The sequence below is a fragment of the Agelaius tricolor genome, unplaced genomic scaffold, assembly GCF_023055355.1.
Source record: "Agelaius tricolor isolate 1412-34295 unplaced genomic scaffold, bAgeTri1.0.p SCAF_17, whole genome shotgun sequence".
Lineage (NCBI taxonomy): Eukaryota > Metazoa > Chordata > Aves > Passeriformes > Icteridae > Agelaius > Agelaius tricolor.
Window position 1 is genome coordinate 9,196,981 of NW_027269277.1, and position 16,414 is coordinate 9,213,394.

Consider the following 16,414-nt stretch of genomic DNA (forward strand, 5'->3'; position numbering starts at 1 on the left):
ACTAGCAGCTCCTGACTATGCTGCTCAGCAGGCAACACCAAGGTTATGGATTTTAGGAAGCTGTTTAACTTGTAAAGGATATTATTGCTATCACACTAAGATAATGACAAAAATCTTAAGATCATTATTCAGTTTAGTATCTGTGAGTAAATAAAAAGCAAGGCTGTCAGAATACCAAGACATCCCTTTTAAGCAAGGTTCAAATACCAATTCATAAGCAGTGATGATCACAGCACCATGCAATCCATGACATTTAACAGGTATTTTAAAGGTGAGAAGTTAACTTCCCTCAAAGATAACAGTGCACAAGCAACTGAAGAGCAGCCTATAATGCATCATAGGTTTCTATTTTAAAATAATCAGTCAAATTATATGATGATGCTTTGATGGGCAGAGAACATTTTTGAGAATTGGAACCTTAAAGCAAAGAGTTACACTGTGATCATGAATTCCTGCAAAACATTACAGTGGGTCCTAATCCTTACCTAATGCAATATGTCTACAGAATATTTCTGTCAATCGTGTATTTAAAAATTAATTTTAATTTCGGTAATATCTTTTACCCTCCACAAACCAAAACACACGAGGAGAAAGAAGCAACCCAAGAAAGCAAGGTAGTGGACTACTGTGGAAGACAGCAAGCAGGAAGTAAAAAAAGCCCATGTCAGCCTCATCGTTATAGAAAAAAAATGGCAGCATTTTAGCTAAGCTTTCTGCCTACCTATTTGTATTTTTATTTACTAGAAAATGAAGAAGCATCACATCAGAAAAGTTTAATTTCTCTACCTTGGTCTCTAGTAACACTACTCAAAAATCTCAGACACTTGTTTGGAGAGAATTTATAAAATAATGTAAATTTGTAAAGTAAGAGTAAGCTAAGACAGAGAAAAGATACTACAATTAAAAATTACAGCGAGGACATTACAAGGAAAAAACTCTGCAAAAATTTGAACTACGTACTTTAAAGGCAAGTGGGGAAACCAGAAAGGAAATCCACCATAATAGCCCGATAATCACCTTAGTTTCAACATTTAAAACTAAGCACAGGCAGATTATCCTATAAACAGACAACAGGGATAGAGACAAGGCATGCCGATTCAAGGCCAATTAAAAAAAAAAAAATCCACATTCTATGCAAACACTTATCGTAAACTGGACTAAAATATACACTAAGCTCTGAATCGGGATTACTAGAAAAGAGGTATCAAATGTTAAAAGTTTAAACAAAGGCGATTTACACACTTAGGCAGTAAAACCTTACACCTAACATGCAAATTAAGACCTTCTCAAGAGACAGAGTGAAGGGAGTCTGAAAAATAATTCCAAGCAGCAAAGTGTAGCCCAGGATGTGTACATGACCAGACAAGCACACATCAGAAATCATGATTCCCCTTTACATAAGTATAGAAATGTTCACCACAGAAAAGCAATTCCCACAAAACCTGGGGCTATTTGAAAGGAACCGGTTTCCAGGCTGAAAACAAAACACAAAGTCGAGTGTCAGATCCCCACAGGTTGTGACAAATTATGGCCTGTTACCTTTAAAGTTCTTGATCACTAATTTCTTGGCAGAGCCAGGTTTACTGTTGGCGAAACTGGAAACAGTAGAGGAGGCAGCTTTGGTCAGGCCATTTGCATGGTGCCCCACAGCCACTGACGAAATTAAAAGGCTTTTATTTTTAAGCTGTTGCTGGTGCTGCTGCTGAGAAGAGGCAGCAGGAGAGGAGGAGGAAGAAGACTCTTCAGCCATCTTCACATCGAGTCCAATAAAATCCACGGAGTCCTCAAAGCGCAGCTTCTTCTGGAGGTGATGGTTGGAGGAAGCAACCCCTGAGGAGGAGCACGAGGAAGTGGTGATGACAGAGGAAGATGATGAGGAGGTGTTTTTGGAAGGAGAAGAGGTGCAGGAGGAAATGGAATCAAATTCTTCTTTTTCGGAATTACTGTTGCTGCTGTTATTTAACTTTCTCTTCTTGCAGGAGGAGCTGCTGCTAGTGTTACCATCAGTGGCAGGTCTGACCTCCTGGGCTGCAGCTGGGGGGTTGGGGGAAGAGAAACCTGTGGGAAACATGAACACACAGAAGTGAACAGGCTGAGGGGCATCAAATCCTTGTGGTGTGACAAAGAGAGGGGGAGAGTTTTAGAGCCAGTCTCTGTTTGCTGTCTCTCGGGGGGGTCTTTCAACTCCTCCTTCTCATCAGCGGAGTCCTTCCGTATTCCTTCTCCTTTGCGGTCTTCTTTATCGGAGCAATCACTTTATCTCCTCTTCCCCTTTTCTTTATTACTTTGGTTCTTCTCGTAGTTTGTCGTTGCCTTTCTGCTTTTACTCCTTTCCCAGCGGAGCGTTTCCGTTCCTGCCTCTCGCCGCCCACCAGTTCCTTTCAATTCTCCTCTCCAGCCGCAGAATTCCCCACGGAAAGCCGCCCGCTGCCCCGGCTTCTCCTTGCGCTCCCCTCCTGCTCCGGCCGCCTCGTCTCCGCCGAGCAGCAGCGGGGAGGGCTGAGCGCGGCTCTCTCTCGCCTCGGCTCCAGCCCCTCGCCCCACACGGCTCCCGCTCCGCCCCGCGGCCGCTCCGCTCGGGCCCCGCTCCCCCCTCTCCGCCTGTGCCCGCGCTCCCTGAGGGGGGACGGCCCGGCCGGGTTGTTATTGTCACTGCACGGCAGAGGGAGCGCAAAAATGGCGGCGCATCCGCCCGCCGTGCATGACGGGGCGCGGCGCACGGAAGCGCTGCCGGGAAGCGCTGGGACCGCCCCGGGATCCTCCCCGGGATCCTCCCCGGGACCCGCCCCCGGCCCCGCCGGCGCCCTCGGCCTCACCGGAACTGATGGTGGCTCCGTGCCCCCCGCGCCGGCGTGCGGCCGCCCCCTGGGGCGGGAGTTCCGTACCGGGGAGTGCCGTACCGGGGTCCCGCCCTGTCTCACCGGGCCCGTCCCCGCCTCAGGCTCGCCGCAGGCTCCGGCTGCGCTCCGTGCGGTGCACGGCGGCGTTCGCACGGCTCGTTCCCCCGGAGCCTGCGGCCTAGGCCGAGGCCTGTTAGCTTGCTTTGGAAATGATTTTTCTTACACTTATTTATAAACAGTAATTTTGCGTCAGCTTTTTGATATGATTTTAATACATACAGGCTTGCACTGGGCTACAGCCTGTGGTTTGCTTTTGTTTTGTTTATTTATTTGTAACTTTTACAAACAAGAACAGAAATCGTAGGCCTTTAGAGTCACTTTTTGAATGTTGGTGGATCTGTTACCAAAGGGACTGTAAACTCCCCAGGAACGTTGTTAGGATTCAAACACTGTTGACAAATGGCTGTGGAAAAAGTAACAAACCAAGTGATGAGGTTTTGTTGCAGGAGATTCAGCCAAGAGCATACACCTCGTACAGCAGACAGCAGGGCAAGTCTAGTGGCACTTTTATGTTGGATAGGGAAAGAGGGGCTAACTTGTCTTGATGGAAACTGGTATGTAGAGATAGGAATGTAATGTTACTGAGGCTCTTCTGGAGTATGTTTTATGACTGAGTCCCTGTCAGACACCTCCTGAGGCCAGGAAGGTCATGCTTGTGATGTGTAGAAAAGTACATTTGAAAAAAAACCCAGCAAAACAAAGCTTCAGTCTGGTTTTGACTGGCCATAGAACAGCCTATGGTTCCCAAGGCTACTGAATTACATTCCAAGTCAGATGTAACAGAAATAAATAGGTTTGCTAAGTAAATAAAACTTAGGTGAGTATGCCTAAAGTTTTCCTCTGCTCCTCAGTAACTGTCATGTTCACTTATGCGAAATTGGATAAGTGGTCTAGAGATGTAGGAGATGGCAAATTTCTACACGTTCTTGGTTCATTGAAAGGATTGGATTTATAAAAAAGACGTGAGTAAGAGTCCCTTTTCCTTAAGTTGCTGTCTGTGCAATCATTCAGGGGCAGGACAGTCAATGACTTTATCCCATCAGTTAGAATATTCAGCTTTTGGATATGAGAGAGCAGGTGGAGGCAAGGTAACATTCTGGAGATCCAGGAAGGAGCCAGATGTGATAGATTTCCCCCCTTTTTGATCAAAGTTTATGGGGGGTGAAATTCTAAGTCCTTTCTATTTAGCATGTGATCCTGAGGGGTGGTTTCTGTCAGAGCGGTTGCTGGATGTTACCCTTGCTTTGTCACTCTTGTCCAGGTACCATGCTTTTAAAATTGTGGTACTTAAAATGACCCTGCAACCAGAGCAAATGTCTCCAGCCTTTTGGTGTTGAGGCTGAACAGTAACAGTGCTTTAAGGTAGCAGAAGTGTAGAGGTAAGACCTTCCTCTTGACAAAGGCAATTTTTGAAAATTTGGGCCTAATCTTGCTGTTTTAGGCAGGGGAGAAAACAGTGGCTCAGGTGACTTCAGTGAGATGTGCTTTCTCAAGAAGGGTAGAAGGTTACCTTTTGCTTCTATAATTTGAGATAGAATATGATGAACTTTTCATTACATTTAAAAAAAATGTTGTTGTTTGCATAGCAAAGTATTAGTTGATGAAAATTTTTCTGAGGATCACCAGAACATATGGAATAGTTTGTCAGTGTGATTAACTCCCATTCTCATTTTCTAATCCTGGGGATGAGCAGTGTCACTGTGTTTCAGTTAAAATTAAATTCTTGATCATCACTCAGCATTTTTAATGATGATACAAAGTAGATGAAGGTGGCATTCATGAATGAAATGCTTGACTATTTATGTAATGCTATAGTTAATTCTTATCCTTTTTAAAAGTTATTAGTGTGGTTGTTCCCAAAGCTGTTGTGCACTATTTAAATGATACCATGTATAAAGCTTGATTTTACTTTGTTTGGCTAATGTAACTTTTAAGTATTAGGTTTTAATTATGTGTTATAGTATCAAAGGTGATTAAATTGTTTTGTATAGAAAAAAGAACTCGGTTGTGAGCACAATGGTAACCTGGTGTTTTATGTCCTCTCCTCCCTCCCCTTTATGCCAGTGGTGGCATTTCCATGACTCTAAAAAGAAACTGGGTAATCACCTGCATGTCTGTTTGTATAGCAGTTACCAGCCTAAAGAACAAACACAGGTCTGCTCCTCAAAGAGTGAAAAAGCAGTGTGGTAAATTCTGTCTGCCTATGGCTTTCTATTCACAATTGCTGCATCGTGATGGCAAAACCTAATTTGATTCTAATAAACACTGTGGATGGCTCTCCCCACCAGAATCCATCTGTCTGCCTGGCACTCAAGATCTTCTCTGCAAAGCAGGCTTCTGTTCCCTCCCCACCCTAGAGATGTGGCACTGTCACCTGGGCCTGATTCCCTGCCTGGCTCCAGTATCTGCTGTTTGACAAGAACTCTATTTTTCCCCCCCAGAATGCTGCTGACAGTATCTTGTGTTCCTCTCTGAAGCTGTCCTCTCTGAAGAGGATAGCTTCTGCTCTGCTAGTTCGAAGATGGCTGTGTTTTTTCCCCTTGAAACATATTTTGTGTTTAAATGATGCCAGTAGCTATTAGCACTTTGCTCTTCTCATTTTACCAAAAATCGATCTATCACCTGGGAAAACAGCGCCATGCCTGTACGTACCAGACACCCGGTGGTTGTGAAAGCCCAATAATAATAATAATAACAATGATACTGTGTTGTGCGAGGGGCAGCGGCGGGCAGGGGGCGATGCCGAGGCGGGCGGCACAGGCCCCGCCCCGGCGCTGCCGGCAGGCCCCGCCCGTTCCGCGGGGATGGAGCGGCGCTTCCGGCGGGCGCGGAGCGAGGCACGGCCCGGCCGGAGCCGCGTGTGAGCAGCGCCGAGGCTGTGGCCGCCCGCCCGCCGCCGGCCCCGGCCTGCCCGCCCGCAGGATGTTCAAGAAGTGAGTGCGGCCGGGCTGGGGGCGCGGCGGAAGGGAAGGGAAGGGAAGGGAAGGGAGGGGAAGGGGCCCGGCGCCCCCTCAGCCCCGGGCTCGGCGCTGCGCTGGCGGGAGCGGCCCCGCGGCCTCCTCGGGCAGCGCCGCCCGCAGCCCTCGGCTTTGCCCTGGGCACTCGCTCGGTAAATGGAGCTGAGTCATTAACTTATCCCAACTTCGGGTGGTACAGAGCGCCGGTCGTGTTTCTGTGGTGGACGTGAAGGGTTCGCATAGGAGCAGGGCTGTGGGTGTTTGTGTTGCCTGCAGAGTACTCTTGGAGTTGGATAAAATAGCGCCGTGGTCCGGGCTTTATCTGTGAGACTGAACACGGGCTGTGGCCGTACAAAAAGTTTAGGGATGAAGACAGGCTACTAAGGGGGGACCCCCTGCCTTCCCCCAGCCCAAGTGTTCCCCGGGGACAAATTTAAGATTAATAATATCCTGCATTTGAAAGCTGGACAGTCAGTCTGCTATTAGACTTCTGTAGTGAATTTGTAAACACTTCTGAAGACAGCTCCTGAAAATACATATTTTGTGCAGCAAATTGTGCATTTCTAAAATACTTTCACTTGACAGATTTGATGAAAAGGAGAATGTATCAAACTGTATCCAGCTGAAGACTTCAGTTATTAAAGGTATCAAGAATCAACTGATAGACCAATTTCCTGTTATTGAACCATGGCTAAACCAAATCATGCCAAAGAAAGATCCAGTCAAAATAGTAAGATGGTAAGTATCTCTTCTGTTAAACTTTGCTTTCAAGGTGCTAGGACTGCCTCCTTTGTATGTTTCCTTTGTAGAGTAAATAAACCTACCACTTTTGATAGGCATCCATCATCCCTTAATAGGTAGTAGTCCTTGTAATGGCCAGATTAGAAAGCTGGCATGTGCTCGTTGTGCTTTAAAGGCACATGCTGGTAGGATGCTTGAGGAACTTAAAAATGCTTCCTAGTAGCTAATGTGCAGTGTACTCAGGGTCTCTCCAAGTATTAGCCTGTTGTTGAAGGGAAGCATTCAGCTTTATGCACATGGAAACTCAAAATTATTTGGATTCCTGTCAGTAACATTTTGTACTATTTTTGGGCTTCCATGTATTATCTTGATTATTTCCCCTTTTTTTTTTTTAAATAGAGGGTAGCACATTTTTACTGAATCCTCATTATTTACTCTTTGTATTGCATTTAAAAAGCAACACCAAGGAAATGCAGTTTGTGTATTTGGTCAGTAGGTTTGTTTTTTCTCAAAGGGGGAAGAAGGACACCACTGCTGAAGAACAAGTCATACAAAAAGATAATATTTTTATTTTAAATTTTGTTCCTAATTGACTGTTTTTATTCTCAGATGCTAAGATAGACCAGGCTCCATTAAGTAAAATACTGTATTTAAAGTGTAGAAGGGTTAAGTAGCTCTTGGATGTTCTTTTTTTTTAATCTTGCAGTCATGAACATATAGAAATCCTCACTGTGAATGGGGAGTTGCTGTTCTTCAGGCAAAGAGAAGGGATTTTTTACCCAACGCTAAGGTTGCTTCACAAATGTAAGTTTCCTGAGGGTGGCTGTGCTGGGAAGAGAAGGGTGACAGTGTGATTCCACAGGACATCTGTAGAAACAAATTAAAAAGAGCTTCTATTCCATGTATTCCATGCATATGCATATTCCAGAATAGATGTTAAAGACACAGTATACTTTCTTAACTTGAATTTATTTTCTGTTTCACATGTCTATGTTAATTGCTTCCATGCTATATGCTAAGCAATCTGAACTTTGATAAGTAAGAATTAAATTGTGTAAAGCTTTGTAAAAAAATCTTGAGAGGCTCTCTTAGAACAGAGATATAAGTTTGCTATTGTTGGTCCCTATCTTTTTTCTTTCAAGTCTTGTTGTTATACAAATACTTGTAAGTTCTTACTAGAAAACTATTCCTGAGTTTAATGGTAGTATCTGTCTCCTGTAGGAACTTGGGCTGCATGCTTTTTACTTTTCACAATTTACTCTTGCAATTTTTTTCTTGCTGTTCTGCTTGATTGTGTTACTCTGTTTTGAATCCCAAAGAACGTTACTCAGTCAGATCTTGGTGTTGGAAATGCTTCAAGAGTGTGCCTGCACTTGAAGGATGGCTTGGAGAGCTGACAGCTTTCATGAATTTTGTCTGTGTTTGCCTTTTTTGTTCTGTTAACATTAAACTGTTTTTCTTTCATGTTGGAGTAATTTGTAAGAGTACATGGAGTTTGCAGCATTTAAGACCCCTTGGTTTTAAGATCTCTTAGGACGGGAACTTGTGTGGTTGTTTTCCCTAGGGGAAAATTGTTGCTCAGTCTATGGGTCTGAGAGTGTGCAGGAGCCATAGCCTGAAGTGCTGGATTACCTTTGGTTCTTAGATAAAAGATGTGGTCTGGGAGGACAGTGCCTGTGTCCTTTTGGGTCAGTATTTGTGTCCTTTTGGGATGGTACCACCCAGCAGGAGCTCTGGTAATTGTTTCTCAAACTTCCTACCCTTGCAGGACACTCTATGTCTGATTGCCCTGTTTAATCTGACTTTACAGTGAGCTGTTCAAGTTGTCCTGGTGCTGTATTAATGGCAATGCTGTGTCTTTCCCCTCCTAGACCCATTTATTCTCCCGCATCAGCAGGTTGATAAAGGTGCCATTAAATTCGTCCTGAGTGGAGCTAATATAATGTGCCCTGGCCTGACATCTCCTGGAGCAAAGCTTTACCCTGCTGCTGTTGACACTGTTGTTGTATCCTTCTTAAATATGAATTATTGCTCACTGTGAGATGAGTTACATTTCTGTTCTTGTGTTCTCAGTTGGTTATTATCTGTATTACTTTGTGTTTTAATTGGATTTCATGAAATAACTAGTAATCAGAAAGGAGCTGCAGGGGTTTACATATTGCTTGGCAAGGTTAAAGTTGTTCATATTTTTTCACTTACTGTATGTTCCAAACCACATAACTATTCCTGCTGTACTGTTGGGTGGGCTGCTGTTCCATTAATCTCATTGGTAAGTGGAGCTCCTTAGTGATTTTATGCAGAATGGTAAAAGTAGATGAGGTGCAGTGCAATTTGTGCCCTGCCTCCTTAGTCAATCTTGTATTCCCTTCAGAAGAATTCTCTCCTGTTCTTAGGGAATTAGGAAAGGTGAGTAGGATCAGCTTTACTGCAATCAGGACTTGCTCTCTGTGTCTGAAGTTAGTGTATGTAAAATGAGGAAAGTGTGCTAATTCACTCCTTACATTACTGAGAAAAGAACCCTGAACAAATACAGCATTTATAACACCAAGCTGTGCTGCTTTTGTTGTTAGTTGGATGCCATTGGACAAGATCAGCAGTTAACATCACGTGTTGCTAAACTCTGAAAAGGATGCATGTGATTTCAGTACTTGTGGTTTTTAAATTGGTGTCTCAATTCTTCTGTGCCTTGGAATCTAAAATGGCCCCACAAACATGTGCTGTTTTGTTCCAGAAAGGCAGAGACTGTCATCTCTGTATTAGACACAAAGGAAGAAATTTAGCACTGGGAGATTTTTTCTGTAATTGCTGTTCCAAGTTCATAAATGCATGCTTTGTTCTACACACTGATTCAATTGTTAAATTCAGTGCATTGTTTTGCTTATCTTTAAGAACTGGGACTCTAGAATCACTAAAGGATTAAAAGTTCAACACTGGCTTTTGAAAGTGTTTTTGGAAGTAATTTCTTCATATTGCTTTGACTTTTCTGAAATAGTTTAAAAGGAACTCTCTTTTCCTTAGCAGTAATTTGTAGGCAATTATGGCAGAGGGGAAACAACATGCATTATGTGTGGGAGTAATGAAGATGTCAGCTGAGGACATGTAAGTGTTTTAAAAGCTGAAATATAACCTGTCCCATGTTATTATTCTTATGTTAGTTTGGAGTATAAGCACCACTGTCAAGGTTACTGCATTGCTGTTGCAGCACGTGTTGAGTACCGAGTACCTCCTGGGCTAGGCAAGAGGTGAAATTTGGATTTGAGAGGATTGAAAACATTGAAGAGATTTTTGTCTGCAGGTACAGCAGAGACTCAAGTCCTGCTGGATCTTGGTTGCCTGTCCAGGCTTGCTTTTTTCTCTGTGGCCTGCTCTTTTTCTTTGTGTACCCACATGCAGCCCAGCACTCCTGCTTGATGTGCTGACCAACTTAGCTGAGCCTCTTGTGAAATTTAGAGTTCTGCTCGGGATAAACAGAAAGCTATTTGAGAAGGAAAAGAGATACAGAAAATGGAAATGGATGTTAGTTGTTCTTGGCTTTCAGATAGTGCTAAATTATAAGTAGCTAAATCACTTTGTCATTTTAAGTTCTATTAACATCTTGCAGGATGTGAGGTGCACCCAGCAGGTTTGGGCTGTGTTGGTTTCCAGACCTGTCACTTGGGGCAGTGAGGAAGCTTTTTTGGTGAAAACAAGTCACTCTTTGTGTGGTTAATTCTCAACAAGCTTGTCCTAAGTCATAATAGTAGCACGAGGCAGAGAGGGGGGAATGTCTTGGAGGACAGGGATAGAGTGGGACTGCAGAAACCTGGATTTGGACCTGCTGTAGCTGTTGAGGAATTCTGTTCTTCAGGATTCTTTGTGGTGCTTCAAAAGACTCCAAGAGTAAGTGGAAAGACAAGCTACCTGTGTCCCAGTCCTAAGAGAGCAGTGTCACACTGATCATTGCAAACCAAGGTCCTTTGTATACCTAATTTCAAATCCACCAGCCTTGCAGCTGAATATCCTGTTCCTGTGAGAAGCAACGTGAACTGGAGAGGAAAATGAAATGATACTCCTCTCTTCAGCCTGTTAGCTGCTTTTTTTTGTGTGACATTTTCCCACAATTTTCTGGTTTAGGCAGTGGGATTTCAATCTCTTTGTGTAATTACTACATATAATTTGTTAATACTGTCTTTGTAGCATTTCCCTCCCTGATTACTTTTGGATAGATTATGTAAGTAATGGAACACTTGGTGTAAATAGAGTAAATTATATTCTCCAGGGGAATGAAACTTGTACTCACTCTCAGAAAGAGATTTGTCTTGTTTATTGTGGCAAAACTAGTTCATTCGTGGGTTTTTTTAAACTGAAAAAATAAACACAGACATAAACCAGTAATTTTTAAAAGATGACATAACTCAAAAGATAGTCAATACTATGGAGGATAGCATGTCTCTAACAAGCTGAAAGTCCTTGGCACATAAATTTAGCATTTTTAATTCCTTATTAAGTGGGTAGATGACCTGCAACTAGAAGTGAGGCAGCTCACCTGCATTTGATTGTGCCATTGGCACACTTGGAACCAGAACTTGTTAGATTCCACATTCCAGTCATCTTGTTGGATTGGAGGTGCACAATTGCTGTGCTACTTTGATGGAGAAATGGTAAAAATGGAGAAAAGTAGCAGAAGTGTTGTCTGAAGAACTGTGTCCCACAAAGAAGTAGTAAAAGCACTGTGGAAAGCTGTTGAAAAAATGTGGAAGGCAAATATTGTCCTCTTATCAGTCAACAATGTGGGCACATGTAATAACAAATATTGTTTCTTGTCCACCTGCTGTGGAAGATAATGACTTTGTGATTGGTAGCTTTCCCCTTCCAGTTGACAAATGTTGCAGTTTCTACTTGAAATAATGTATTTTGTAGTGCTCTCATATTTAACCTAGCTAATACTTCTGTATGTTTTTGCTCCTACAGTGAGAAGGTCAACAAAGGGATTGGTATTGAGAATATCCACTATTTAAATGATGGCCTTTGGCATATGAAGACATACAAGTGAAACAACAGGAACTGTTACTCCAAAGGAATGCACTTAGATTAAATGTGGACTGCTTTGTAATTCCTTGTTTTTAATGTGACTGAATGTACAAATTATTTTGTTCTGTGGCTATGCTAAATAAATCAGTTGAATGCAAAAGTACTGTTAGGCTACAATAGTTTTCTAGATTTCTTTTTATTACAGTTATTTTGTTTTGTCTCAAACCTGAGTCTTCAGTGACTGAAGATATTTGATGAAAGATTCTGCATGGACTGTGAGTAGACTATTTCAAGTGGAAAGGAGTAAAAAGCCAAGAAATGTTTACATTTTTGTGCTCTTCTAAAAGCATAATATAAAGTGTGTGTTAAATATAAATATGGTTTACAAAACCTCTGAAGCATTTCAGATTTTTTCTTGACATCTTGTTAGTCTACCTAGTTTCTTGAATGTGGAGAAATCAGGTTTTTTGACACTATTTTTTAACTTATTAAGAGCATTAACTTCATTTTACTTAAGGATTTTCTCTTTTTAATATGCATTTATCTGTATAGGATTTATGAACTCAGACTGATATGTGGATTAGAAATTCTTTTATGGTGGCTCATATCTGAAGACTGTATGTACATTCAGATTTCTACCTGCCAACACTTTGATACTGCTCTCCTTCTAGAGGAGTCTGTAGTACTGGTGGGCACACTGCCAGTGAAGAGTGTGCCACCCTGGTGCCTGATGCTCTCTACTCCCTGTGTGCCGCCTTATTTTAGGAGCAGAAACAAAATCACTGTTAAATAAAGGCATGACAGCAAAACATGTTTTTCAGTGTAGCCAGGAGCAACTTTTTCAGGTGGAACTTGAAGAGCTCTCATCTTGTGCACACTGCCACATGTCTCTACAGCTACAGAATGGGTTCAGGAGCACTGTGTGTCTGTCCGGATAACCCAGTCCTTTGTTCAGCATACCCAAAGCTATGCCTATGGAAAAATGGAATACTGTAATAAATTAAGGAAACTTAAGGTCTACCACTCATAACTGTCTCTGGAAGCATTTATTAATATTTCAAGGTTTTATTCTAACACATGCATTTTACAGCAGCAGAATGTAACTTTGTGTGCCAGTGCCTTGTGGTGCTGTTCTGCAGGCTTGGTTTGCCCACCCTGGACCTTTACAGATGATAGTAGCCAAGGTGTTCTCCATCTGATTATAAAGCCAAGTTAAGACATGGCAGAAGGAATGCTGCTTTTAAAATTCTGTAAAATTATTAACAAGACTGTACTTCTGAAAATGACAGAGTAAATCTGAAACTATTTATCAATGTAGGAAGACAAAATTTAAGCAGTGTTGCAGAAAGAGTTTTGATCATACCTCAGAACTTGAGAATGCTGGTGAACATTTCTGTGCATCTTAAAGATTTCATTGTAAATGTATTGATTTCTGGTACTATGGGAAATCGGTTAATGCTTCAGTGCTGGTGTTTTTTTTTTTCATGTAAAATGAGCTAGTCTTGCCTTTTGTGGTTTGCTTCCATCTTATCTCTTCCTGTTGTCCTACAGCACCCAAATCTGTGACAAATGAGATTTTTTTCTTGTTGGAATTGTTCACTCTCATTCTCCTATGACTGCTGTTGCTGCAGGGGGGTCAGAACTGTTTTTAATTATCAGAAACACTGAAAGTTTTGCTTGCTTTATCTGGTTTTGTCTAAGTTTTTGCAGCTGTATTATTCTGTAAGGAGATACAAGTCAAATCAGGCTTAATTTATATACTGGATTAGCAAAACATCAGTTTTACCTAGGATTTGGCAGCAATTGCGTTGCTGTCAGCTGAGCTCTGACTGATGGGGGGATGAGAAGGTGCTTCTTGTCTCACCTTTCAAACAGCAACTGAGCTATGGGAGTCTGAGCAGTAGTCTTACCTTGTGAAAAATCTGATGCTTAAAACAAAAAACCCAAGATGGATTTTCTCATCAGCTCTGAAGCAGCTGTTTCACTTCCCCACCTGCCCACTTGCAGCTCAGGGTAGGGTGTTACAACTGGTTGGTTAAAGCTGAGAGAACAGTCTGCTCCTGTGTTTTATGAATATTGTAATACCAACAAAGCCTGTGACAGTGACAGATGTAACAGATGGATGTAATACCTTCCTCGAGTCTTGAAACACCCATGTCAGGTCACTGAATTCTAAATGGAGTAAGTACTGAAGTGCTGTTTGCACAGGCTGTGGGTGGGTAGGAGTGTGACCCAGGAACTTGTGTAAAACTGAGTGCCCTCTATTGTTAAAAAAAAAAAAAAAAAAGAGCATGAAAAAACCCCAAACCAAACACCAAATTGTACTGACAATTTATCAACTTCTTCCTTGTGAACACTATTAGCATCCACTAACAGGAGTAAAAATAATACTGACCCTTTATTCTAACATGCTTATAGATGGAGTGAAATTTTAAATGAGTAGTTAATCTTGTGCTAACAGACTCTCTGACCATGTTAATACCTATTCAAATACAGTTTATCTTTTTCTTTTGTCTGCTTAGAAACAGTAGTCCAAAGGGCACTTGATATTACTCTGCTGCAAGATTTCTTGTCGCCTTGCTTCCTGCTGTTAGAAGGCTGTACATGAGGTGGAAGGTGCTATATAAGCTCAAGATATTGAGTGTGTATTGACTGTAAAAGAAACAGCATAAAGTTACAGTCTTTGAGACTGAATCTGTAGTCAGTTTTATTGGTACAACTTAGAAAGATATAAAGACATTCTAGAAATGCCTGGAAGAACTGAAATAATCAAAGTCTTGCAAAAATATATTTTTAAGAGTAGACTAAAGTTCATTTCAGTTTTCATTAATAAATATTTACATGTACAAACCCCCCCCTATAAACTTAATTTCCTTTTATAATAAACATTAACATCTTTTTATCATTTTCATTCCAGCACTGTCAAAAGCCAGAAGCATTTCTCTATAAAAGATTTAGAAAAAAATTCTCCTTCCACTTTTAAAATGAAGAGCTTTACCAACCCTCAGTGTGCAAAAGAACCTGTACACCAGTACCAGAGTGTGTCAGTACAACTGTGTGTTGTGAGAAGAGCCAACCCCATGGTTCCAGGCCTTCCCTGAGGCCCCATCAGTCATTGTCCGAGCCTGGAGGGGGCAGGAAGACCAGGGCGTCGCTGTAGGAGTGGCCGTAGGGCCGGAGCCGGTACACGCCGTACATCATCACGTGCATGTGGTTGGGGGCCAGCCCGCTGAAGGTGATGGCCATGTCGGAGCAGCAGCCGTCCGCCACCTGCTGCGGGTGCGTGGACATGGCCTCCTTGATGAGGGCCCCCACGGATTTAGTGTTGAAGACGTCTTTCCCTTCGGAATCTTCAGCGTTTTCGGCAAACACTCCGCCGTACTTCAGGCAGATTGCCAGCTGTTTGTCCTCTGCCAGTTTCCAGATCATACCTCCCTGCTCTGGGCACTTGTCAGGGTCTTCAAGAACACGGGAGAGTCGTCTTAGCGACTCAATGCTTAAGACGATCCCTCCCTCGCCATCTACATACTCAAGGTCACCAGATTTCACAGTGTGGCCTATGTAAAAAGGCTGAAAGGGGTCTTTTTGCAGTAAGAAATACTTGAGATTTTCAATTATAGCAAATGTTGTTGGATATGCAAGGAAAAACCAGCTGAATTGATCCTTATAGCGTTCGTACGCGATCTTGTAAGCTTTCCGCATCATCGCCCACATATCGTTTGTGTTGACGGCCACAGAATCGAACACTTTGACCTTTTCCGAGCTGTAGAATTCTGCCTTGTCACAGTGCTTGCTCCAGGTCTCCCTTGCTGCAGCCCAGTGCCCCAGATCTTTTGGTTTGACAAGGATGATACAGTAAACATTGATGTTTTTACTAAGCTCCATACGTTCCCCTTCTGAGAGGTTTAAGACATCTTCCTTGCTGGGAGCCTGGATGTGATGATGCTCGTGGTGATGTGCTTTGGTCCCATGGCCCACCTTAATGTGTCCGAGGAGCGTAACCAACATGCAGAAGACTCCTCCAAGCACCACACCCTTGATGAAGGAGCTGCTTTCAGAAATCATTTTTCCTAGAAAAGAGACGCACTGTAAGAACTCACAGGAATAAGCGCACTAGTGCAGGTTCCATACGGTTCTAATGCAGTCCTCAATCTCTAAACCCAGCTGCAGTTCCCTTATCTCCCGCACCGGGACAAGGCTGGTGTAAGCGGTGGCGACATCCAGATTCCCGGTCGGAGCTCTCGGTAACGATACGAAACGAACCCTGTGCCCCGGCCCCTCTCCGCTGCCGTGACCGCACGGCCCCGGCCCCGCCGTATCCTCGCCCGCAGCACCGAGAGGCGGCGGGACGGGCTCGGGCGCTGACGCGGCCGGCGGGGAGCCCTCCCGGAGCCCGGTCCCCGCCTTCCCCGCTCCACGGCGCTCGGTGCCGGAGCCGCCGCAGCTCCCCAGACTCCCCGACCCGCGGTACCGCCGCTCCCGCCGCAGCTCCCCGACCGCGGCCCCGCCGCTCCCGCCGCTCACCGGAGCCGCGCGCGCCGCCCCTTCCTGCGCCGCCGGAAGCGCCGCGCGGCCGCCCCGGGCTCCGCGCGCTCGGCGGGGCGGGGGCGCCGCCTGGCGGTGCGCGCGCGGCCCTGCCTCCCTCAGCTCCCCTCAGGGAAGGGAGCAGCCGCGGGCCCTGCTGTGCCAGCGCAGGTGTTCGAGAACCTTCCCACACGGACCGCTCTGACCCTTGGCAGTCACGCTCCCAGCGCCAGGAACAGTCGCTGCTGGGACAGAAGCCTGCCTCTTCATGGCGGCCCCAGG

At 43.9% G+C, this 16,414-nt stretch overlaps 3 protein-coding genes across 5 annotated transcripts in view; 1 reads left to right on the forward strand and 2 right to left on the reverse strand.

Annotated features, from left to right (window-relative positions):
• CUL4B (cullin 4B) overlaps nucleotides 1-2,729 on the reverse strand; it is a 25,309-nt gene extending 22,580 nt beyond the window's left edge. The window contains exon 1 of the mRNA XM_071442397.1: nucleotides 1,540-2,729. Within this exon, the coding sequence (XP_071298498.1) occupies nucleotides 1,540-2,071 (532 nt within the window). The 5' untranslated portion in view covers nucleotides 2,072-2,729. The remainder of the gene's footprint in view (nucleotides 1-1,539) is intronic.
• Nucleotides 2,730-5,673: 2,944 nt separating this feature from the next.
• Nucleotides 5,674-12,002, forward strand: MCTS1 (MCTS1 re-initiation and release factor). Its single transcript, XM_071442403.1, has 6 exons — nucleotides 5,674-5,833; nucleotides 6,443-6,595; nucleotides 7,305-7,402; nucleotides 8,470-8,603; nucleotides 9,630-9,697; nucleotides 11,549-12,002. Exons 1-6 carry the CDS (start codon nucleotides 5,823-5,825, stop codon nucleotides 11,628-11,630), a joined length of 546 nt encoding a protein of 181 aa, XP_071298504.1. The 5' UTR covers nucleotides 5,674-5,822; the 3' UTR covers nucleotides 11,631-12,002.
• Nucleotides 12,003-14,290: 2,288 nt separating this feature from the next.
• On the reverse strand, nucleotides 14,291-16,196 carry C1GALT1C1 (C1GALT1 specific chaperone 1). 3 transcript variants are annotated; one of them, XM_071442400.1, is made up of 2 exons: nucleotides 16,133-16,196; nucleotides 14,291-15,678 (listed from the first exon to the last, which is right to left on the reverse strand). In XM_071442400.1, exon 2 carries the CDS (start codon nucleotides 15,671-15,673, stop codon nucleotides 14,717-14,719), a length of 957 nt encoding a protein of 318 aa, XP_071298501.1. In that variant the 5' UTR covers nucleotides 15,674-15,678; nucleotides 16,133-16,196; the 3' UTR covers nucleotides 14,291-14,716. The 3 variants fall into 3 exon arrangements, with proteins under 3 accessions (XP_071298501.1, XP_071298503.1, XP_071298502.1); XM_071442402.1 differs by having other exon boundaries at nucleotides 16,080-16,142; XM_071442401.1 differs by lacking the exon at nucleotides 16,133-16,196 and adding an exon at nucleotides 15,797-16,071.
• Between the last annotated feature and the right edge of the window lie 218 nt (nucleotides 16,197-16,414).